Source organism: Myotis daubentonii, chromosome 4 (genome assembly GCF_963259705.1).
Source record: "Myotis daubentonii chromosome 4, mMyoDau2.1, whole genome shotgun sequence".
Taxonomy (NCBI): Eukaryota; Metazoa; Chordata; class Mammalia; order Chiroptera; family Vespertilionidae; genus Myotis; species Myotis daubentonii.
In genome coordinates, this window is record NC_081843.1 from 21,979,937 (window position 1) to 22,002,805 (window position 22,869).

Sequence of the window (22,869 nt, forward strand, 5' to 3'; positions counted from 1 at the left end):
CCAGCCATGATCGGAGAATCAGGCGCCTTTTCCGCCCTGGCCAGTGATAGCAGGAAGTAGGGGTGGAGCCAGCGATGGGAGCTGGGCACGGTCGAAGCTGGCAGTCCCAGGAGCTAGGGGTCCCTTGCCTGGGCCTAAAGCGGAGCCCACGATCGCCGGGCCGCTGCAGCTGCAGGTCCCCGCTGCCCGGGCCGGACGCCTAGGCCAGAGGCGTTAGGCCTGGGCAGGGGCGGAGCCTGCAACCGCGGGGAGCTGGGGGTCCGCTGCCCAGGCCTGACACCTCTGCCGGAGGCCTCAGGCCTGGTCAAGGGGCCGATCCGGTGATTGGTGATCGGAGGGTGATGAGGGTCAACTCCTCTGGCCAAGGCATCAGGCCTGGGCGGGGGGCTGAGCCGGGGATTGGGGGGATATGATGGTCCCCTTGCCCAGGCCTGAAGCCTAGGTCAGAGGCGTCAGGCTTGGGCGGGGGGTGGAGCAAGCGATCAGAGGGAGATGGGGGTCCCCTGCCCAGGCATGATTCCTGGGCCAGAGGCCTCAGGCCTGGGCGGGGGCCAGAGCCAGTGATCGGGGGGAGATGGGGGTCCCCTGTCCAAGCCTGACACCTCTGGCGGAGGCGTCAGGCCTGGGCAAGGGGCCGATCAGGTGATCAGAGGGTGATGGGGGTCTATGCCTCTGGCTGAGGCATCAGGCCCGGGCAAGGGGCAGAGCCAGCAATCGGAGGGGTCTGGGGGTCCCCTGCCCAGGACTGACACTTCTGTCAGAGGTGTCAGGCCTGGGCAAGGGGCCGATCCTGCGATTGGAGGGTGATGGGGGTCAACGCCTGAGGGCTCCCAGTATGTGAGAGGGGGCAGGCTGGGCTGATGGACACTCCCCCCCACACACACACACCCAGTGCATGAATTTCGTGCACCGGGCCCCTAGTCCTTTATTATAAAGAGGTAATATGCAAATTAACCCTCACACCATCACAAGATGGCTGCGCCCACAGCGGAGGTGGGGTTCTCATAATGAGCCATCAGCAGGGACGTGAGGCTGCATGGCGCTGGGCCGGGGCGGGGAACCTCAGGCTGCACCCCCTGCCTGGCAGGGCTTGATGGGGCACCTCAGGCCATGCCCCCCACCCTGGCGCCAGGCTGGGGGACCTCAGGCCGTGCACTCTGCCCATCGGGGCTTGATGGGGTACCTCAGGACATGGCCCCCTGCTCAGTGGGACTTGATGGGGGACCTCAAGGTGCACCCCCAACTCTGGCAGGGGCACCTCAGGTTGCGCCCCCCACCCCAGCACCAGGCCGGGGGACCTCAAGCCATGCCCATGACCAGCAGGCTTTGACGGGGGACTTGAAGGCGCACCCCCCACCTGGTGCCGGGCCGGGGGACCTGAAGCTGCACCCCCCCACCCGGCAGGGCTTGACAGGGGTGGGGCCAGCCAGGTCTGGATCTCACCCAATGGGGGTGGGGGCAGCTGGGTCTGGGTCCCGCGTGATTTTGAGGTGTGCGTGGGTGGGTGAGGACTTGACTCTGAGTCCCACAGCGTGCCCCAGACTCTGACAGGAGGAAGATTTTCATATACATTTTACTAATTTTCTTTTATCTCTGACACTTCTATTATAAAGGGCAAATAGCAATATTAAAATATTTCCTCTAATTCCCTTTTAATGTGCACGAATTTTGTGCACCAGGCCACTAGTAATAATAATAATAATGGCCATTGCCCATATTGTACTCATCATGTATATGTGGATGCTGTTCTAAGCTTCCATTCATTAAGTGCTTACTAAGCACCAGTCACCTCCCAAGGGCACTACATGAATTAATTTACCTAACCCCTAGGAGTTACCGGTTATTTTAATCTCTGTTTTATAGGTGGGGAAACTGATGCTCTGAGAGGTTTAAAAAATGAACTTTCCTGGGAGGTTGGGGGTAAATGGGGGGGATGAGGACACATTTATAATACCTTAACTAATAATAAAAAAAAAAAAATGAACTTTCCAGGTTGGGGTGGGTTGGTCGGTAGCAGTGTTTTCAGAGTCAGGCAATTTGACTCCAAAACGTCCATGAATTGCCTTCTTTCTCCTTGTCAGTGTAGCTTCCTGCGTTTGACCACATTTAGTGATATTGCCCAAAGTTTGAAGCTGAGCCTGTCTATTGGTGAGGCTCAGCTTCAAACTTTGCCCTGTGAGAAAACAGAGATTGGATAACTTGACCAAAGTTATATAACGCATTCCTGGAATTGCTGGGGTCAGTCCTGGGTTGTTAGCACTAAGTCTAACTGCCTGGAAAAAGAGGCAGACGGCTACAAAATAGACTCACAACAAGTAGCATGGACTGGAAGTGGGAGGCAGGCAGCAGGCAAGATTTGGGGCAGGGACATCTTTCCTCACCATCCTGGAGAAAATGGTAGATTTCTTGGGGCTCTCAGGCCACGTGTTGGGAGAGATGCAGCCCTTCTCTCTCCCTGGTCTCCCCGCCTCCCCGCCTCGGCCCAGGAAAAGGGCGGTAGCTTGGCCTTTCAGTTATGCTTCCTCCAGTCATGGCTGGCTGGGCCCTGATGCAAACCTGTTGTTTGGGTTCCTGTAACCACCGCCTAACGCATTATAAATAGGCAGCTCCAGCCAGGGCCCTCTGTTGGATCGGAAAGTCCATTCTCTGTCTTCTGGGTCTGTGCTGAGATCCCACCACGCCCCTCCCATCAGTAGTGACAGTTGTTGAGTGAAAGGAAAAGAGCACCTGGAAGGTGGTGAGTTGTGTGTATTTTCTCACAATCTTACCCTCCTGCCGTCCTTCCCCATTTTAACTCTGCTTTCTTCTGGGTCAGGTGGGGGTTCTCAGAAGGCTCCCTCACACCCCTGGCCTTCAAGGCCAGCTCTTCTCTCGCCTCCTCCAAGAAGCTTCCTCCGATTCCTTCCAACATGCATCTGTGTCCCATGTGCGTTGAATGGTGGCACCCAAAAGGATATAAACACGTCAAATCCCTAGAGCCTGAGAATGTGACCTTACTTTGGATACGGGCCTTTGCAGGAATTAGGTTAAGAATCTTGAAATGAGAGCGTGCTGGATTATCCGGGCGGGCCCTACATCCAATGGCAAGTGTCCTTATAAGAAAAAGGCAGAAACTTTGAGACACAAAGAGGTGATGTGACCACAGCGGCAGAGATTAGAGTGTCTTGGCCAACAAGGTCACATGCCAAGGAATGCCATCAGTTCCCAGAAGCTACAAGAGACAAGGGAGGATTCTCCTCCAGAGCCTCCAGGGACCAGGGCCCTGTCAGCACCTTGATTTTGGAGTTCTGGCTTGCAGAACTGAGAGAATAAGGCTGTATTGTTTTAAGGTGCTCGTTTTGTGGTGGTTTGTTGCAGCAGTAGACTACCTGAGCTGCCTGTATTGGAGCCACACAGGTGAGGCTTCAAACTGGCTTTAGCCGGCAGGTCCTAGCCTACCTTCCAGGGTTAGTGTTTTGTTTTGTTTTGTTTTAAAAACTTGCCCTGCTGGTGTTTCTCAGTGGTTAGAGCATCAGCCCTCACACCAAACGGTCGCAGGTTAGATTCCTGGTCATGGGCACATACCTGGATTGGAGGCAACCAATCAGTGTCTCTCTCTCACATAGATGTTTCTTTCTCTCTCTCCCCCTTCCCCCATCTCTTAAAAAAATAAAATCAGTGGGGAAAAAATAAAAACTTTATTGGGATATAATTCATACATCATACAATGCACCCATTTAAATCCAATGGTCTTTTTAGTATATTCACACAGTTGTGCAATCCTCTGCACAATCAATTTTAGAACATTTTCATCATCCTCCCCAAAAGAAACCCTGTACCATTAACAGTTGCTCCCCATTTCCCCCCACAACTCCACCCCAATCCTAGCTACTAATCTATCTGCCTCTAAAGATTTGCCTATTCTGCATATTTCATATAAATGGAATCATATGACATGCAGGCCTTTCTGTCTGACTTCTTTCACTTAGCATGATTGTTTTCAGGTTTCATCCATGTTGTAGCATATGTCAATACTTATTTCTTTTTATGGCTGAATAACATTCCACTGTATGGATTTACCACATCCTGTTTACCCATTCCTGCACTGATGGACATTTAAGTTGCTTCTATTATTTTGGCTGTTACGAATCATACATAAGTTTTTGTGTGGACATGTCCAAGGTTATCTTAAAGATTAAATGAAGTAGCATCTAAGGTACTTTCTATGGCCTTTAACAAAGGATAATGAAAGGTCTTACAGAAAATCTGCCCCAACTGCTTCAATTTACAGATTAGGAAACGGAGGTACAGAGAGGAGCAGAGAATTGCTCAAGGTCACCCACAGCAGTAGAGCATTACAGCTAAATGTAGGTCCCTGAGTCAGTCTGCCCAGACCAAATCCTGGTTCCACTTGGATTTGGGTTACCTTATGTAACTCACTTCATCTCTCAGAGACTTAGTTTACTGGAAGAGGCAAGGAAGGATTCTCCCCTAGAGCCATAGTATAAAATAAGGATCATGATAATACCCGCCTCATATAGTTATTGATGTGAGGAGTAAGTGTACTAGCCTATGGGTCTGGCACATAGTAGGTGCTCCCTGTCCTAGCTGTCATCATTTATGGCAGTGCAGGATGTGGAACTCGGGTCTCCTGGCTTACCATGTGTAAGATGTCTTGACTCTGCACTTCTCCAGTTTCCTCTCCTGTGTTATGAGCATCTTCCTAGTGTAAGTTTTTTGCAGGAAGGAACTATGGCGTCCTCTTCCCATGTCCTGAGCATATAAAAGGAGCTGACTGAGCTCTTTTGCGCACTTTCGTTGGCTACCCTAACCCCGGCCTTTACCAAGTAACCCAGCTGGTAACTGTGTTAATTCTCTGCATCTTTTCAACCTCTGATAAGATGACCACGTGTGTCTCCCTTCCAGGCAGTGGACAGTGTACCACCATGGAGCTGGGGCCTCTAGAAGGTGGGTACCTGGAGCTGCTCAACAGCAATGCCGACCCTTTGCAGCTCTACCACCTCTATGACCAGATGGACCTGGCTGGAGAGGAAGAGATCGATCTCTGCTCAGGTGCGCTCTCCTCCCTCCCGTCCCTCCCAAGCCCATCCCCCCCCGCCCCCCCCCGCCCCCCCCTCCCGTCCCTCCCAAGCCCCTCCCCACCCTCAGCCTGCAGTGGAGACTGGCAGCAACCAGTGTAAGCGCGCGTCGGAGCTCCGGTCAGCACCGCGGACAGCTCCTGTCCCTGGCAGGAGGCTGGCTCTCTCACTGGGAACGTCTCCCAGCCCAGCCCCGCTGCTCTCTTCCGCCTTCCTCGCCAGCCCTCTTCCCAGATCTCTCCTGTCTCATTCAAGGGGCTTTTCCCCACAGAACCTGACACAGACACCATCAACTGCGAGCAGTTCAGCAGGCTGTTGTGCGACATAGAAAGTGATGAAGAGACCAAGGAAGCTTATGCCAATATCGGTGAGAAAGTACTCCGAGCCCAGAAAAAGGGCAGTTAAGGGGAAAGGTGTTTTTCCTCTTTTGTTAATCTCCCCCATTCGCCATGAGCCACAGCCCCTCTCTCACAAATCAGGGCAAGGGGGATGTGGGGCGAGGACTCAAAGAACAGACTCCAGGGCGGACTCCAAGAAGATGGAGAAAAGTGAGGGAAAGGGACCCCTCCACTAATGACCCACAGGCAAACAAAACCTCACTTTGACATCCTTTGCCTCCATTTCTCTACCTTTTTTCTATTTCTTGTTCTTTCCTCCCTTTGAACAAAGCCCATGCTATACATCCTCCCCTCCCATTCTCCCCAGCTCGTAAGCCAAACTACTCTAATCACCAGATGTGTTGCATCCTTTACAACAGAGGAAGTGGGCGTTATTGGCATCTCCATTTCACAGATAATGAAATGAAGTTCAGAGGTGAAGCAGTCTACCCAAACCTGCATTAGAGATAGCCATGGGCAGGCCTGAAATTCTAAGCGACGTCTTTCTCATTTCAGGGTCTTACACTTAACCACAAAAAGGGAAGTGTCTGGGGTGGGAAGGTTTGCTAAGGCATAAGCTGAGAGGCTGGGTTGCAGCTTTACAAAGAGCGAGGCTTTCGGAAGGGCAGAAGTCTTGGGGGAGAGGTGTTTGTATTGTTGTTGTTTGGGGCTGGGTGGGGTAAGGGTCCCTCCTCACCGGAGCCACCACTATCCCACACGGAGACGTCGTTGAGGTGGAAAAAGGCAGCCCTTGTTCTGGAAGACACAGCCTCCACCGGAAAGTAACCACTTGGCTATTAAAGTGCAGGCTGAGCCCTGGCCGCGTGCTCAGCTGGTTGTAGCTCAGCTGGTTGTAGGTTGTCTTGTACACCAAAAGGTGGTGGTGGGCGGGGGGGCGGGGGGGTCGATTCCTGGTCAGGGCACTTACCCAGGTTGCAGGTTGGATCCCTGGTTTGGGGTGTGCGAAGGAGGCAATCAATCAATAGTTCTCACATCGATGTTTCTCTCTCTCCTCTCCCTAAAATCAATTTTATTTTATTTATTTTATAAATATATTTTATTGACTTTTTTACAGAGTGGAAGGAAGAGGGATAGAGAATTAGAAACATCAAAGAGAGAGAAACATCGATCAGCTGCCTCCTGCACACCCCCTACTGGGGATGTGCCCACAACCAAGGTATATGCCCTTGACCGGAATCGAACCTGGGACCCTTCAGTCCTCAGGCCGATGCTGTATCCACTAAGCCAAACCAGTTAGGGCTAAAATCAATTTTAAAATATTTAAAGTGCCGGCTGAATTTCCTGCCCCCCATTTGCCCTCTTAGCTGGGCACCTTGTACCCTGAACAACCTGCACAGCTGTTCTTAGTTGCCCTTTTCCTGGCAGCCCCAGGAGCACGTCACTCAGGAGGCCTGTGGTCAGCGCAAATGTGGCTGGTCTTTCCCAGGGCACAGTCCAGTGTCAGGCCAGGGCAGAGGATGGAGAGGTGTCTCAAATTACAGAACCGAGAGCCTGCCTGCTTCCTTTCTTCCTGGGAATTTACTTGCAGGAAGCAGAAGTGTTTGGGGCTGAGGGCACTCACACTTCCTCACAGCGGGAGGCTGTAGTAAAGGATTTGGGGGTTTCTCCCTTAGGGGCATCTACACAGGAAGTGGAACTGCCTGAGCTCCTCAAGTCTGTGGGTTTGCTCCTGGGCACGCAATCATTTGAGACATCCTGAAATATTACATTGGCTTTTATATGTGTAAGAAATGGGAATAATAATCACACTTTCCCCAGGGAACGGCTGGAGAGGATTGAATACATGTATATGTGTAAAGCAGTTAGAAAAGGAATTTGCAAAGAGTATGCATTCAATAAGTATTAGGTACCATCCCACCCCTATCGTCATCATCATCCTTATCATCATCATCATCATCATCATCATCATTATTATTTTTGCCCTTACTCAGAAGCCTTTAATGACTCCCTATTATCTATAAAATTAAGTCCTAACTTTCTCCAACATGAAACTTCTCCTGCAGATACCTGTCTCTCAGAGTTCCCCATACGTACCCCAAATATCCAGAAAGCCCCCACTCTCGGCCTCTCAGGCTCTGCCCCATCTTTCAAGGCCTGGCTCCAGGATCCCTTCCTCTGGGAAGCCCTCCCTGACTGCCCCACCCCACTTCCTCCCCTGACCTCCTGCCATGATCGTTGTCTTCCTATTGGTTCCAAACCACATTCTCCTTCATATAATTAGCCACTTCATTTATTGAGTGCCTACTGTGTACTGACTACTGTGTTGAATGCTTTAAATGCAGAGCCTCTAATTCTCACCATCGGTCCCTGGGTTGTAGGCATCATTTATTCTCATGACACAGATGATGAAATGGGGGCCCACAGAGGTTAAGTAACTGGCCCAAGGTGGCATAGTGGGAGAGAGAACTGGAAATGAAACTCAAGCCCCCCTGACAACTCATCCACACTGCCCTGCACTCCTTTAGAGCAATAGATAAGTTTCTGTGGATACATACCCCTGCCCTTCAGTTAGATTAAGGGCCCACGATGGCTCAGTGTTCCTTCATTAATTTGATCATCCATTCAGCAAACATGACTGAGAACTCACTGACTGTACTTTTCCTTGTCTGGGCAGCGGAACTGGACCAGTATGTGTTCCAGGACTCCCAGTTCGAGGGCCTGAGCAAAGACATTTTCAGTAAGTTGGGGGCTCTTGGCTCAGTCCACATTTCCTTCCTTGTTCCTTGGGGAGCACTGTAATGCCAGAAGGCCATTCTTTAATGGGTGGTCAGATCCCTTCCCAACAGAGGGACAGCACGGGTTCAACTGGGGTGTCCATTGACTGTGCATGTTGGTGTCTGGTTTTCTTCCATAGTCGAGCACATAGGATTAGAAGAAATGATCAGCGAGAGTGTGGAGATGCTGGAGGAAGCAGCACAAAAGAGTCAGAAAAGACGTGAGTGAGCCCCTCCCTGGTCCTACCCAGTCTTACTTGCCTCCTGGCCCTGCCTTCGCTCCATAGCCTGTTGAGGCTCTCAGCTGCTTCCCTTATTAAATCCTTTTTAATCCACCTGGGTGTGGGTATCCCGCCTGCCTCTCCCCTCACCACTGCCCCCTGGTGACCCAGGGAGGAAGCAGACGGCCCAGGCGCAAATGTCTACTCTGCTGGTGGGTCTCTGTCACTGGCTGTGTTGACTGCCACGTCCAAAGGACCTTTAGGCTCTGGCTTCCCTTTCGTCCTTAGTTGGTACCCCTGTATTTGGGGGAGGTCTCTTCAAGCACAGGTTTTGGAATCAGCAAGAACTGGGTTTTAATCCTGGATCTGCTACGTATGCTCCCTGAGCCCGTGGCAAGTACCTGCACCTTTTTGAGCTTCCTACTCAGCCTCCCTGCCTCCTCAATCTGGCAGCCAACAGGAGCTTTTTAAATACAAATCAGATCATTCAGCTTCCCTGTTAACCTTCCGATGGCTACAAAATACATGCCACAAGGCCTGCATGATTGGGCCCTTTCCAACTCTCCAGGGTCCCCATAAGCCACCCTGCTCCAGCCACACTGGCTTCTTTCCATTCCTGCAACCCATGGGCCCTTCCTAGCCCCAGGGCCTTTGCACTTGCTGTTCTCTTTATCTGTAATGTCCTTCCCTACTTCTTTCCATGGCCAGCTCCTTCAGATCTTTTAGGTCTTGGCTAACATGTCACCTCCTCCTGTAGGCTTTCCTTGACCACAATTTTCACGTGATTACCTCGTTTACTTTCACCTTGCTGTGTCTCTCCTAGAACCTTAGTACTTGTCATAGTCTGAACTAATTTTATTTATTGCCTTTTGCCTAGTTCCCCCTCTCTGAGGACAGGGACCTTGTCTTTCTTACTTGTCACTACATCCCCAGCATCTACCACAGTGCCTGGCATGCAGCAGTACCTCAATAAGTATCCGTTGAATGAAAATATCTGTAAAATGGGCATAACAGTTAATGAAGTGCATACTATATGCCAGACCACGTGTGTAAGCCCTGTACCAATTTCTTTATGTTCAAACAGCTTTTCTCAGTTTCTTTCTCTCGGTTCCCCCCTCTGAAGACAACCTATGTTGTCATTTTCCTTTTTGCCTTGTTAGACATGTTATTTATCTAGAACCGAACTCAATGTTATTGTTGTTGTTTTTAACTTTCTACACAAATGGCCACATTTTTACCTATACTATCTGCACCTGGCTTTCTTCATGTAACAGTCAGGGGGGCGGGTCACTTGTGTATCACTGATGGAGAATTGTCTTGCCTCCAGGAAACCCTTCCTTTCTTCCTTCCTTCCTTTTTTCCTTCCTTTTTTCCCCTCCTTATTTCCTTCTCTCTCTCTCTCTCTCTCTCTCTCTCTCTCTCTCTCTCTCTCTCTCTCTCTCTCTTGTTTTCATGTTATGAATATTTTCCCAACATTTTGTTATGAAGATTTGCCACATACAATAAAGGTGGAAGAATTGTACTTCAAACAACCACATAGCTACCACTTTACATTCTACAATGAATGTTTGGCTGTATTTGCCTTAACCCATCTCTATCCATTTGTCCATCCCCCTATCCATCCACCCATCCATTCATCTTACATTTGGAACATTTTAAGTGAATTGCAGATGCTAGCACACTTCCCCATACATCCCCCTTGTTCATTTCAGGTCTGCACAGTATTTTGTTGGTGGATGAACCATGGTTTGTTTACCCCTTGCTCAGGGACACCTGGGGGTTTTCTCCATTGGTGTGCTAAGTATCTGATCCTCACTCACTGATTTTCAGTGTACTCCTGCGAGGTGGAATCACCCTCCCATACGCCCATTTCACAGACGAGAGCTCACAGGCTCAGAGAGGCTGTGTTGCAAAGACACACAGCTGGGAAGGGATCAAAAGCAGGCGTCTCATATTTTTTTAAACTCAAACTCGTCTTGTGTGTCCCCTCTATGCTTGTGCCACTTCCAGTACCTCACTGTCCTGTGAGCTTCGAGGTGGGGTTTGGTTTTAAGCAAATGGACAAGGGGAGCAGGAATGGTCAGGGGAAGGGAGTGGGACCCCCAAGGCCACCTCCCAGGCAAAGCTATTTACCTGTTGGGGCCCAGGAGCCCCTCCTGGCTGGGAACACCCCTCCCCTGGGCCTGCTGACCCTGGTGTTCTCTCTGCAGCCTTCCCAGAGGAGCTGCCTGCAGACCTGAAGCACAGGAAGCTCGGTGAGCAGGGCGGGTGGGCCCAGGGCGGTGGGGAGGGGGGGGTTGGACTGCAAGGCAGGAAAGCCAGGACTCAAGTGCACGTAGAACCTGGCATTTGAGAGTCGAGGATCAGAGAGGCAAAGCCACATGTCCAAGATCACACAGCTAGTGAGAGGTGGAGCTGGGATTAAAAACAGGTTTTTGATCCTGAAGCTTGTATAGTTCGAGGGCTGCTGGGAAACTCAGCTTCTACAAAGCCTCCTCCCTAACATCCCTCTTCTTTATGCTGAGTCAGAGCTGAGACCTTGCTCCACTGCTGCTTTCAGAGTGCAGTCGGTCACCCGTGCCCTCCCGCCCCAAGCTTCAGTGAGCCTCTTCCTCCTAGCTCACCACCTTCCCCACCAGATGCTTCCTCCCCCCGCCCACCCCCACCCCCCACCCCCGCGCCCTCCCCGTCCCCTCCCTCCTCCCACCCAGTTGTTATTGCAAAGGTGGAAAGACCAGTCCCTCTGGAACAGACTGAGGAATGAAAGGCTCATGGTCTGATGGAGGAAGCCTAGTCCCTGAATTCAGGGAGGTAGGGGTCCTGCCCATGAAGATCCCAGGATAATGGGGAAGCAGTCCCTGTCTTCAGGGAGCTCCCAATCGAATGGGGGAAGCAAGTCTCTACCCTCTTTGATCTCCCCATTACACCCCTGCCCCAGTCTGATGGGGGTACAACCACTCCTCTTTGGGAAGTGCTTGGGGCTCCTCGGGAGCTCTGGGCCAGCAGCTGCGTACAGGTCTGTCCTGCCTCAGTGGCTCAATGGGGCCACCACGAGTCTCCAGCTCAGGAAGCTCTGAGGGCCCAGGCACAGGAGAGGGCTGGGGACAGGGGCCTGGCTGCTGGGCACAGAGTAGTTGCTGATCAAACCAGCTTTGCCCAGGGCTGAGAAGCAGACGGGAGTTTCCTCCAACTGCCAGGAGAGCGGTCTGCTCTGCTCCCAGAGCGCTCCCACCCCAGGAAGGCCCCTCCAGGCACCCACTTAGATCCCACGCAGCCTCTAACACCGCCTTCCACACAGCCGAGCCCCTGACTGTGCCCATGGTGACTGGCACTTTCCTGGTGGGGCCAGTGAGTGACTCCTCAGCTCTGCCCTGCCCATCGCCCCCTGCTCTGTTCAACAAGGAGCCAACGTCCGTCCAGACCCGGCTGGAGGAAACCGTCCTGACGCCTGGTAGGTGAGGGGCTGGGAGAAGGAGGGCTTCCCCCTCCCTGTACCAGAGGAGTGATGAAGGCAGGGCCCACCAGGGACAGAATCCGGAACCCAGCCAGTGTCACCCACTCCCGTCCCAGCCAGTCCCATCCTGGGTTCCCATCAGCTCAGTCTGTGTCAGAAAACATGTCCCCCCCCCGCCCCCCCCCCCACACACACCCTGGGAGGCACAGCAGGGAATCCCCACCAGTTAGAGAATTCGCCCACCAGCCAGTGCATCCATCCACTGTGGAGGGAGCACCTCTCTGTGCCAGCCACTCTGCCAGGTGCCAGGGACACTGCCATGGGCAAGGCAGACACTGCTGCTGCTGTTCAGGAGATTGGAGCCCGTTAGGAAGAGAGTCAGATACTAATCAGATAAGCACAAAACAGGATTACAAACACAGGTGCTGCAGAGGGTCGCACCTCACTGCCTTGGTCTCTTGCAGCGCCCCCCTCCAGTTCCTTGCTGAGCTGCCTGGGTCTCCCTGCTGGGTCCATCCACATCATCCCCACCCTCCCTGCTCTGCCCCAGGGGCTCTGGCAAATCTCAGGAGCCGGGACAGAGGTGTCCAGTATACTCATCTACCAAGGTGAGTGAGGGAGGCCTGGCCCCACCCCCGCCCTGCTACCTAACTACTCCCTCCTCCCAGGCATGTGGCAGGTGCAGCCTAGGACCCTTTCATGATCCTCCCTCCTCTCTGTCTCCATTTCCCAAGAATCAAAGTAGAGGAGCAGAGCTCCCAAGGGGGTCTGGGTGAGGGACCCACTGAATGGCTGAGTGGCCTTCGAGTGTCCCTTTTCCCCACTAAGCCTTTGTTTTTCCTTCTTCTCCCCACACTATTCAACATTATTATATTTTTAAACTACATCAATACATGTGCATTAAAAAGTCAAACAATAAGCGATGCTTATAAGGATCACTGAGTCTCTCCTTCACTCTTTTAGTAAAACCTGGTGAGCAGTTTGGTGTGCATCCTTGCACAGCTTTCTCTGAATTACCTTGTTTTGTGATTAGTAAAGTGATCCATTCTGTCGGCCACAATGATGGGCTGCGAACTGCCCAGGAGAAGGCATGTTTGGCTCTCGGAGATGGGAGAGAGAATGAGGCCAGGGGTACACTTCCACTCAGTTGAAGAGCATCCTTTGAAGGTCGCATTGCCAATTTATGTGTAAGGCACAGGTGCCCCAGAAGCAGGGGGACATTTGGGCCATCTAGGAAAATGAACGCTGACCTAAGCTCTCTCTGAGCTAATTGTGTCCATTTCACAGATGGGGAAACCAAGGTTTCAGGAGCTAGATCAGCCGTGGGCAAACTACGACCCGCGGGCCGGATCCGGCCAGTTTGAAATGAATAAAACTATATATATATAAAAAAGACCGTACCCTTTTATGTAATGATGTTTACTTTGAATTTATATTAGTTCACACAAACACTCCATCCATGCTTTTGTTCCGGCCCTCCGGTCCAGTTTAAGAACCCATTGTGGCCCTCGAGTCAAACAGTTTGCCCACCCCTGAGCTAGATGTAACTCCAGAGCTTTTTCTTCAACTCCGTCCTGAAATGTCGTCCTTTGCCAGTTCTCCTTTCCTCTCCCCAGCCTCCCAAGCCCCACAGGCTGGTCTGAGGTGGCAACTCAGTTGGGTTCCTGGATGGGTATCCGGCTGTTCTTACATTCCCTTCCCACCTAATGTAGGCGAGATGCCCCAAGCACCCCCTTCCAGCAGCCCAGCTATCCCCAGCCTCCCGAAGTCCCCAGGCCGGCCTGGCTCCACCAGCCCCTTCGCCCCGGCGGCAGCTGACCTTCCCAGCATGCCAGAGCCAGCCCTGACCTCCCGTGGAAACGTAACAGGTGAGGGGCTCAGCACCTGTGAGAGGCACTGGAAGCAGGATTCAGGCCAGGGGAGAAGAATTGCTGCAGACGATCAGGCCCACACCCAGCTGCCTGCGGGGACAAGCGGCTGAGTTTATGTAAACAGGGCCGGGAGGGTGTCCAGGGAGTGGAGGGCCTGGGAGGGTGGCCGAGGGGGACAGCTGGAGAATCCATGTCCCACCTAAACCAGGCCACCAGCCTTTACCAGCTTCTCACCTGGCAGGAAAGCCCAGTGTGGCCAGATCTTCTGAATTGTCAGCAGGATCTGGAAATCTTGATTTTTTACATATTGTGATTTTTAAAAACATTGATGAAAACAATGTTTTAAAAGTAAAGCTGGCCAAAGGAAGACATCTTTGAGCAGGATACAACCTCAAGTCCCCACCTTGTGACACCCCCTTGCTCCCCAGTCCTTGTGGGCTCTACCCTCTGCATACTTCTGCATACTCAGAGGACTGAATGCTCAGAGGGAGGAAGACCTTAGGGTACTCCTCACCCTAATTCTGACACCGTCTTCTTCGTCTCCAGAGGATGAGATGTCCCCCACCAAAGGCCGGGCAGCTCGCAAGGTCTCCAGCAAGCTTCCAAAATATCCTGGTGCGTGGTAGTCGGGTCCCTCTGCCCTGGGTGTTGGAGGCGGGAGCCCAAATCTGGCTTTACTTCACTCATTCACTCAACATTTATTCAACTGCTTACGTTGGCATACTCATTCATTCATTCACTCATTCGCTCATTCGATTCTGCCATCATATTAGCATTCATTCCGGCACTCAAACTTAAGTAATACTTACTGAGGACCTACCCCTCCACAAGCCCACACTAGTGCTGCATCTTGTTTGCAAGGTTGAGAGAACGAATGAAAGAAGAGTGGGTGACTGAGTGAGGGGATGGAAGAAGTCGATGATGAGTATAGCATAGAAGGTGAGAATGGAAGAGCAAATAATGAATAGCCAAGTTCATTAAGTGCTTACTCTGTTCCAAGTAATCTTCTGTATTAAATCATTAGCATCACAAACAACCCTCATATTACCCCCATTTTACAGGTGAGGAAACTGAGGCATAGCAGGTATATAACATGCTCAAGATACACTAATAAGTGGTGGAGCTGGGATTTGAATCAGACACCTGGATTCACAATCTTAACTCTTAACACCCACCAATGTCCTCCCTATTGTGAGTGAGTAAAGAAGGAGGTTAGTGAGCAAATGAAGGAGTGGAAAGGTAAATGAGTGAGAAGATGAGGGAATGAATGAGTATTTGGGTAACAACGAGGCAGCTAATAAAGAAGGTAGTTGGTAAAGATTGTGTGGAGTACGAATGAAGAAGCTAGTGATGGTGGCCGGGCTGGCCTCTTGGCTGCCCTCATGGTGGCCAGTCCTGCCACTAGCATCCTCCCCTCACCCCACACATCCCTTGGCTTTGCAGAGAGTGTGGAGCAGTTTCGCCGTTCACTACGGGCCAAGTACCAGGCCAAGCCCGCAGGCCTGGAAGACATCCTGGTGGAGGTGGACCTGATGAGGGCCCGGCTGGAGAGGAGCAGCAGCAAGAGCCTGGAGAGGGAACTGGTCATCCTGGACTGGGCAGAGCAGCAGCCAGCCCGCGAGGGTCTGGCTGGGGTGCTGCTTGCTGCTAGCGACTGCCGGCGGCCGCGTGAGACACAGGTGATTGCTGTGCTGGGCAAGGCAGGACAGGGGAAGAGCCACTGGGCCCGGGCAGTGAGCCGGGCCTGGGCCTGTGGCCAGCTGCCACAGTACGACTTCGTCTTCTACCTGCCCTGCCACTGTGTGGACCGACCAGGGGACACCTACCACCTGCAGGATCTGCTCTTCTCCCTGGGCCCGCAGCCGCTGCCGGGGGACAGTGAGGTCTTTGGTCACATCCTGAGGAGGCCTGACCGCCTCCTGCTCATCCTGGATGCCTTTGAGGAGCTCGAAGCCCAAGACGGGCTCCTGCCCAGTACATGTGGACCCATGTCGGCAGCGGAGCCCAGCTCCCTCCGAGGGCTGCTGGCCGGCCTCCTCCAGCGCAAGCTGCTGCGAGGCTGCACCCTGCTGGTCACAGCCCGGTCCCGGGGCCGCCTGGCTCAGAGCCTGAGCAAGGCGGACACCCTGTTCCAGATGGCCGGCTTCTCGGCCCAGCAGGCTGAGACCTATGTGGAGCGCTACTTTGAACATTTGGGGGCCACTCACCAGCAGGAAAGAGCCGTGGCGCTCCTCCGGGGCCAGCCCCTTCTTCTCAGCCACAGCCACAGCCCCACTGTGTGCCGGGCCGTGTGCCAGCTCTCGGAGGCCCTCCTGGAGCTGGGAGAGGAGGTCGAGCTGCCTTCCACACTGACGGGACTCTATGTTGGCCTCCTAGGCCCAGCGGTCCGTGACAGCCCCCCTGGGGCTCTGGAGACCATGGCCAGGCTGGCCTGGGAGCTGGGCCGCAGGCACCACAGCACCCTGCGGGAGGACCAGCTCCCAGAGAAGGTGAGGGCCTGGGCTGTGGCCAAAGGCTTGGTGCAGCCTTGCCCTGGGGCTGCAGAGACCGAGCTGGCCTTCCCCAGCTTCCTCCTGCAGTGCTTCCTGGCGGCCCTGTGGCTGGCCCTGAGCAGCGAGCTCAAGGACAAGGAGCTGCCGCAGTACTTGGCACTGACCCCGAGGAAGAAGAGGCCCTATGACAACTGGCTGGAGGGCATGCCGCGCTTTCTGGCCGGGCTGGTCTTCCAGCCTCGTGCCCGCTGCCTGGGAGCCCTGGCCGGGCCGGCGGTGGCCAGTGTGGTGGATAGGAAGCAGAAGGCGCTCACCAAGTACCTGAAGCGGCTGCAGCCGGGGCTGCTGCAGGCCAGGCGGCTGCTGGAGCTGCTGCATTGTACCCACGAGGCGTCGGACGCTGGCCTTTGGCGGCATGTGGTGCAGGGGCTCCCCACCAACCTCTCCTTCCTGGGTACCCGGCTCACACCTCCGGACACCCACATCCTGGGCAGGACCCTGGAGACAGCGGACCGTGACTTTTCTCTGGACCTCCGCAGGACTGGCATTGACCCCTCTGGACTCAGGAGTCTCGTGGGACTCAGCTGTGTCACCCAGTTCAGGTGGGGCCAGGGGGTAGGGAAGCAGCGTCTTTGCATGGAGCACCTGCTGTGGTCTTGCTACCATGCTGAGTTCATGCTGTGGGGTCTCCTGTAGTATGCACAGCAGCCAGGGGCGGGGTGGGGAGGCGGGCAGAAGTGCTTCCCTCAGTTTTTAAGACGCAGCTGAAGTTCAGAGAGGGCCAGCAGTTTGCCAAGATCATCCATACACCCAGTGAGGGACAGCTTCTTTCTTTCAACCAGTATTTGAAGGTGCCCATAGGCCAGGCACGGGGCCGCGTCTAGAATCTAAGACTGATGAGGTTCATATTTGTTTTCTCTCCACCCCTATCAAGCCACCATTCTGTCATGATTGGATTAAAACCACAGCCTTCCCTCAACTTCCCTACTTCCGTCCATTCTGTCCTCGTCCACTTCACTATATTTAACCATCAGAGCCATCTTCCCAGAACTTGAATCTGGTCATACTTACAACTCTTTAGAAGTATCCCAGTACCTTCAGAATGAAGTTTAAATTCCTTAATTTGGCTCATTTAAATCCTCTGTGATCTGTTTAATCACTTCAGCCTAATCTCTAGAGACCCCCTCCCACCTTACCCATAAATAGACTTTACCCAAGCTGTAAGGTCCTACATCATTGTAGTGGTTCAATCAAGAATTTAGCACTGAGCTTCCTAGTAGTCAAAGCAAAAAGGGAAACAAAACCACTCAGAGATTTGGAAAAAAAAAAACAATAAGGGCTGGAGTAGTCACTGAGGCTTTCTGGAGGAGGTAGGGGTTAAGCTGAGAGAGGAAAGTATCTGAATACGTAGGAGGTCCCTTCATGAAGCTGCCCCTTCATTATGGTCTAGCCCCGTCACTGTGCATGGGTCTGAGGCCCTCCTTCCACAGGGCCGCCTTGAGTGACACGGTGGGGCTGTGGGAGTCCCTACAACAGCATGGGGAGGCCAAGCTACTCCAGGCGGTGGAAGAGAAGTTCACTATTGAGCCTTTCAAAGCCAATTCCGTGAAGGACGTGGAAGACCTGGGCAACCTTGTGCAGATCCAGAGGTGAGGGGGAAGGGGAGGGAGGTGGTCCAGGCCATGCAAGTGGAAGGCCTATAGGACCTGAGATCAAGTTTGCACTAGCACTTCCAAGGCATCCTCTCCTTTGGGACATCCCGGGCCCTCGCCCTGGGCCACAGCTACCAGAATCTCTCAGTGCAGAGCCCCCAGAACTTTTACTTGGTCCCGTACAAAACTCGCCATCATGTACCTCATTCTTTCTCAGCTAAAGCCAGGGATGTGCATACTCTTCTTTGCTAAGAGATTTTAATGAGCTGAGCTGCCTTCTGCAGTCAGTAACAGAAGGGACACCTACGGCCACCTTTCAAGGCAGCCAGGACCAGTATCGGACCCATTTTATAGAGAGCAGCTCTCTAAAGTCCAGAGAGCAGAGGAAACTTGGCCACAGGACAACTGTCTTTCAGTCATGCCATCATCATGCATCGTCTGAGCACATACTCCGTGCTGCCTGGGATGGGTCTGGGAAGCGCCCGCTCTGGGCTTTGCCATGGCACACGCAGTAATGCCTTAATAACATCCTGTCTCAAGGTTTTTCTTTTAATAGGAGGCATCGGTAGCCACAGGAAAGGCAATCTTTGGGGGGGAATTTTGGGCATTGGGGCAGGCATCTTGGGACACATAGTTAGGGGCTCAGCAACAGGCAGAGAGCCTGCTCCCGCCTAACATCGTCCCTTCTCTCCAGGACAAGAAGTTCCTCAGAAGACATAGCCGGGGAACTCCCCGCCATCCGGGACTTAAAGAAGCTGGAGTTTGCGTAAGCAAAGGGGTGGATTGTCTCGGGTCCCCACGGGGTTTCTTCTCCAGCATTAGCTGGGCTTGTGCCACCAGAATGGAGATGGGTCCCCAGAATTATTCTTACCCTCTCACCACCCCCGCCTCTGGAAACTAGCTTCTAACAGCTGGGGCTTGGCCCTTCTCGGCTAGTGAAGATAACTGGCTCATTTCCTGGCAAACATGCTTATTTGAATTCATTCATTCAACAGACCTGCTCAGGTGAACCAGGCCTCTGTCCTCAATGAGCTTGCAGCCTAGTGTAAAGAGACCGTTGCCACCTGCTGAAATAAGTGGGAGGAAACTCCAGGATTGTGAGAGTGCAGGGGGAGGCCAGGGGACTTCCTGGAGGAGGTGATTAAAGCAATAAACCTTGAGAAAGGAGTGGGCATGAGCATGTGGGGAGGCCACACAGGGCAGAGGTATTGTTATTATCTCCCCATTGTACAGATGCAGACACTGAGGCCTAGAGAATGTAAATTGCTTGTGCAGAGTCACAAAAGTCAGTGTAGCCTGGCTCTTGCTCCAACAAAGGAAAAAGCCAAATTCGTGTTTGGTCCTTGTAAGGGAATCTAAAATCATCTAACGATTAGGAAGGACTTATTAAACGCCTACAGTGTACTCAGCGCATCTTATATACTATTTCATTAATTTCAAGAGCTACTCTGGGAGATAGTCATTACCTTTCCCATTTTACAGATGAGGAAACTGAGACCCAGTGAGGTTGAGTAACTTGCCCAAGGTTCCCTCCCAGCTGGCTACCCACAAGCTGTCTGCTTCTCCTGGTCACTGCTCCTCCTGCGCCCAGAAAAAAAAAAAGTGGGGTGGGGGGGTTCTTGTCTCAGAGACAAGTTGCTAAATTTGTGCAGAGATAAAAATATTGCTAAAAAGAGGAAATGTATGAAAAACAATCACCAAGGGCTCCTCTAGCTTTGGATTATTTTCAGCTTAAAAAGCCCCTAGTTCAAGATCGGAACTGTGCTTGGGGGGAACAGCAGCCATGGGGTGGAACAGCCCAGAACCAGGACACAGGCCACCTGGAGGCCGGAAGCCCTGAGGCAGTTCTGAGGAAAGAAGGAAGGAAGGAAGAAAAAATTATTGTGGGTGCATGACTGGCAGCCACTGTTCCAGGCACACTGTAGGCCTCACCTACCCACCGAGGTCAGACTGCTCGGCCGTGCAAGTCCTGCACAGGCTCTGCCTTGTAGACAGGGCTCTTCTCTGATTCAGCGCTCACTTACCTCCTCGCCTGACCTCCTACCCTCCCTCCCTTGCTCACTCCACTCCAGCCACATGGGTCTCCTTGCTGGTTTTCATCCTTACTAAGCACGGCCCAGTCTCTGGGTCTTGGCATTGGCTGTGCCTTCTGCCCAGGACACTCTTCCCCAGAGAACTATATGGCCGGCGCCCTCACTGTCTTCTAGTCCTCACTGAGCGAGGCCTTTTCTGGCCCCCACTTTTTTCTTTATTGATTACTGACCCCATTTTTAAAAGTAAGATTCCACCCCACATCATGTATTGTCCCCCACACCAGATAGTATACCAATATTTTTTTAATAAGATATTTTTTCATTGATTTCAGAGAGGAAGGGAGAGGGAGAGAGAAATAGAAACATTAATGATGAATCATTGATTGGCTGCCTCCTGCATGCCCCCTGCTGGGGACTCCAACCCTGACTCCTGGTCCATAGGTCAACACTCAACCACTGAGCCACTCCTGAGGGGCATAACCAATATCTTTGATTCCCTGTCTTACCCACTGAATGTCAGCTCCACAAGGGCAGGGATTTTTGCCTGATTTGTTCACGGCTGTCTCCGTGGTGGGCTCTATGGGCCTGGCACCCAGGAGGCCAATAATCAATATTTGATGAATGAATCCCTTAATCCTAAAAACCTCAGAAGGTTAGAGCTAAATTTTAGGAGACTGAGGTGCAGAGGCGAAAGGATTCGCCCAAAAGGCCCCAGGGAAGGGGAGCGGCAGGTCCTCGGCCCAAATCAGATCCTGGACTCCTATCTCGTGGCCTTTCTCGGAGCTAGTGGTTCCCAAACTTTGGGGTTCCAAAGACATACTATTTCAGAGTGAATCTGAGCGGCTATGTGCAGTTACCATCTTCATTTTTATCAAGTATAATTCATTCAAACAAGCAAATAACCCCTGCTGGCACCATCATTTTATCAAAGAACGAACATTTTAATGGCAAAAAAGTCCAAAGAACATAATTTCAGAATAAAGGACTGTTCTATGTTTACCATATCTTAAAAACAAAGCAGCCCTCCATTGTCTTTATTTTTCTCATTCTCTCCAAGCCTAGTCTAAATGACCATCCAGGCTAGGTGGCCTCCCGTGAGTTAGTTAGCCTCTCTGTGCCTCCAGTTCCCCACCTGTAAAATGGGGACAAGAATTGCTCTTAGCTCAGAGTCATTGTGGAATCCAATGAGATCTAGTCTGAGTGAAGGACACGCTGTGTTCCTGGCACATAATAAGTGCTCAAGAAACTCTTCTATTTGTTATTAAAGTGGAAATAAGCAAACCATCTTTCTTGGGACTGGTAGTGGTCCTCAAGTCAGCATTTGGGAACCAGGCCAGGGCAGGAGAAGTGTGCATGTAGATGTAGGCAGGAGTGAGAACCCACCCAGATGAAAGCTGGGGAGCCCCCAGGTGGCCACTTGAGGGGCTTTGAAATCTTAGAGCAGATTTGGGGTCCCACTTGATGGGACTTGGGGGAGGGAAGTCAGGGTAAGGGAGGAGGCCTCAGATGGGCCTGCCTTCTGTGCCCTGTCTGTACCCCACCCTGAGGCTGAATTGAGGGACCATGACTGTTTCAGGGTCTTACCTCTGCTCTTTGCTTCCTAGGCTGGGCCCTGTCGCGGGCCCCCAGGCTTTCCCCAAACTGGTGAGGATCCTGGAGGCCTTCTCCTCCCTCCAGCATCTGGAGTGAGTACAGACCCCAGAGCCACCTGTGACTCAGGCTTTGGCGTCCCCAACCCTGCCCCTGTTTGTGTCTCTTTGTCCTGCTGCTTCCTTTATGGGGCTGGTGTGAGTGACCAGATGACCCCACTGTAGGGAAGTGACAACAGATAGCAATTCCCCCTCCCCCCCTTTTTTTTAAGTCGAATCCTTTTATGACCTTTGAAACTCATCCCCTCACATGTTGCTCCCAGCCGTCCACAGAGAAGCAGGGTCAGAGAGCAGGATCCCACGGTATAATCGAGGCACAAGAGGTTGCCAGGAAGTTGCCCAAACTTGTGAGGGCTCCCAGGAAGCAAAATAGGGATTTGGGTCCGTTGAGAACTACAACCTTGTTGCCTGGCTGGCTGATTGGTGCCCCTGGGTGATGAAGACTCCCTCTCAAAAGCTCAGGAGCAGATAGATATCTGCTCTGGTGTGTCCAGGGGTGGGGGGTGGGAGGAAGCCCCAGATGGGTTGGAGGGAGGGAAAGGTCAGGTGACTTCCCTGGCTGATGGCCCCCCATCTGATTTCACCTGCAGCCTGGACTCGCTGAGCGAGAACAAGATCGGGGATGAGGGTGTCGCGCAGCTCTCAGCCACCTTCCCTCGGCTGAAGGCCCTGGAGACGCTCAAGTAAGTGGGCTGGGCCTGCCCTTCTTGCTCCATTTTCCCTCAAGGCGGGCTGGCTTTTTCATTCTTTCATTCACTTATCCATCCTCCAGTCATTGAGCCACGTAATCATTCATCCATCCATTCCTTCATTCGTCCTTTCACTCATTCATTCCTTTATGTAATCATTCATGCATCCAATCATTTCTTAATTTAATCAACAAATATTTAAGGAGCACCTAATGTGTGCAGGCTCCATTCTAGGCCCCAGAGATCCAGCTTTAAACAAAACAAGCAACATCCCTGACCTCAGAAGTCTTCTGTGAGAAGATACAATAAACAAGCAAACAAACAAACAAAGCCATAATTATAAAGTATACTAGAGGCCCCGTGCATGAAAATTCATGCACTGGCGGGAGGGGGGGGGTGTCCCTCAGCCCTGTCTGAGCCCCCTCGCAGTCCAAGACCCCACAGAGGATGTCCATCTGCCGGTTTAGGCCTGCTCCCCGGGGGATCAGGCCTAAGCTGGCAGTCAGACATCCCTCTGGGAGCCCTCAGGGAATGTCCACTTGCCAGCTTAGGCCCGCTTCCTGGCAGAATGGGCCTAAGCTGGTAGTCCAACATCCTTAGCACTGCTGAGGAGGTAGG

General features: G+C 52.4%; 1 protein-coding gene across 7 annotated transcripts in view; it reads left to right on the forward strand.

Annotated features, from left to right (window-relative positions):
* Window positions 1-22,869, forward strand: part of CIITA (class II major histocompatibility complex transactivator) — a 53,270-nt gene that overhangs the window by 23,044 nt on the left and 7,357 nt on the right. For 5 of the 7 annotated variants that reach the window (XM_059693156.1, XM_059693158.1, XM_059693155.1 and 2 more), the window contains exons 2-15: window positions 4,906-5,052; window positions 5,350-5,445; window positions 8,091-8,153; window positions 8,331-8,411; window positions 10,622-10,666; window positions 11,710-11,862; window positions 12,330-12,473; window positions 13,578-13,733; window positions 14,283-14,351; window positions 15,180-16,830; window positions 17,719-17,877; window positions 18,575-18,646; window positions 21,518-21,598; window positions 22,153-22,245. In XM_059693156.1, coding sequence (XP_059549139.1) covers window positions 4,906-5,052; window positions 5,350-5,445; window positions 8,091-8,153; window positions 8,331-8,411; window positions 10,622-10,666; window positions 11,710-11,862; window positions 12,330-12,473; window positions 13,578-13,733; window positions 14,283-14,351; window positions 15,180-16,830; window positions 17,719-17,877; window positions 18,575-18,646; window positions 21,518-21,598; window positions 22,153-22,245 — 3,010 coding nt within the window. Of the gene's footprint in view, window positions 1-4,905; window positions 5,053-5,349; window positions 5,446-8,090; window positions 8,154-8,330; window positions 8,412-10,621; window positions 10,667-11,709; window positions 11,863-12,329; window positions 12,474-13,577; window positions 13,734-14,282; window positions 14,352-15,179; window positions 16,831-17,678; window positions 17,878-18,574; window positions 18,647-21,517; window positions 21,599-22,152; window positions 22,246-22,869 lie in introns of those variants that run through there. The other 2 variants (XM_059693157.1, XM_059693161.1) reach the window with 2 other exon arrangements.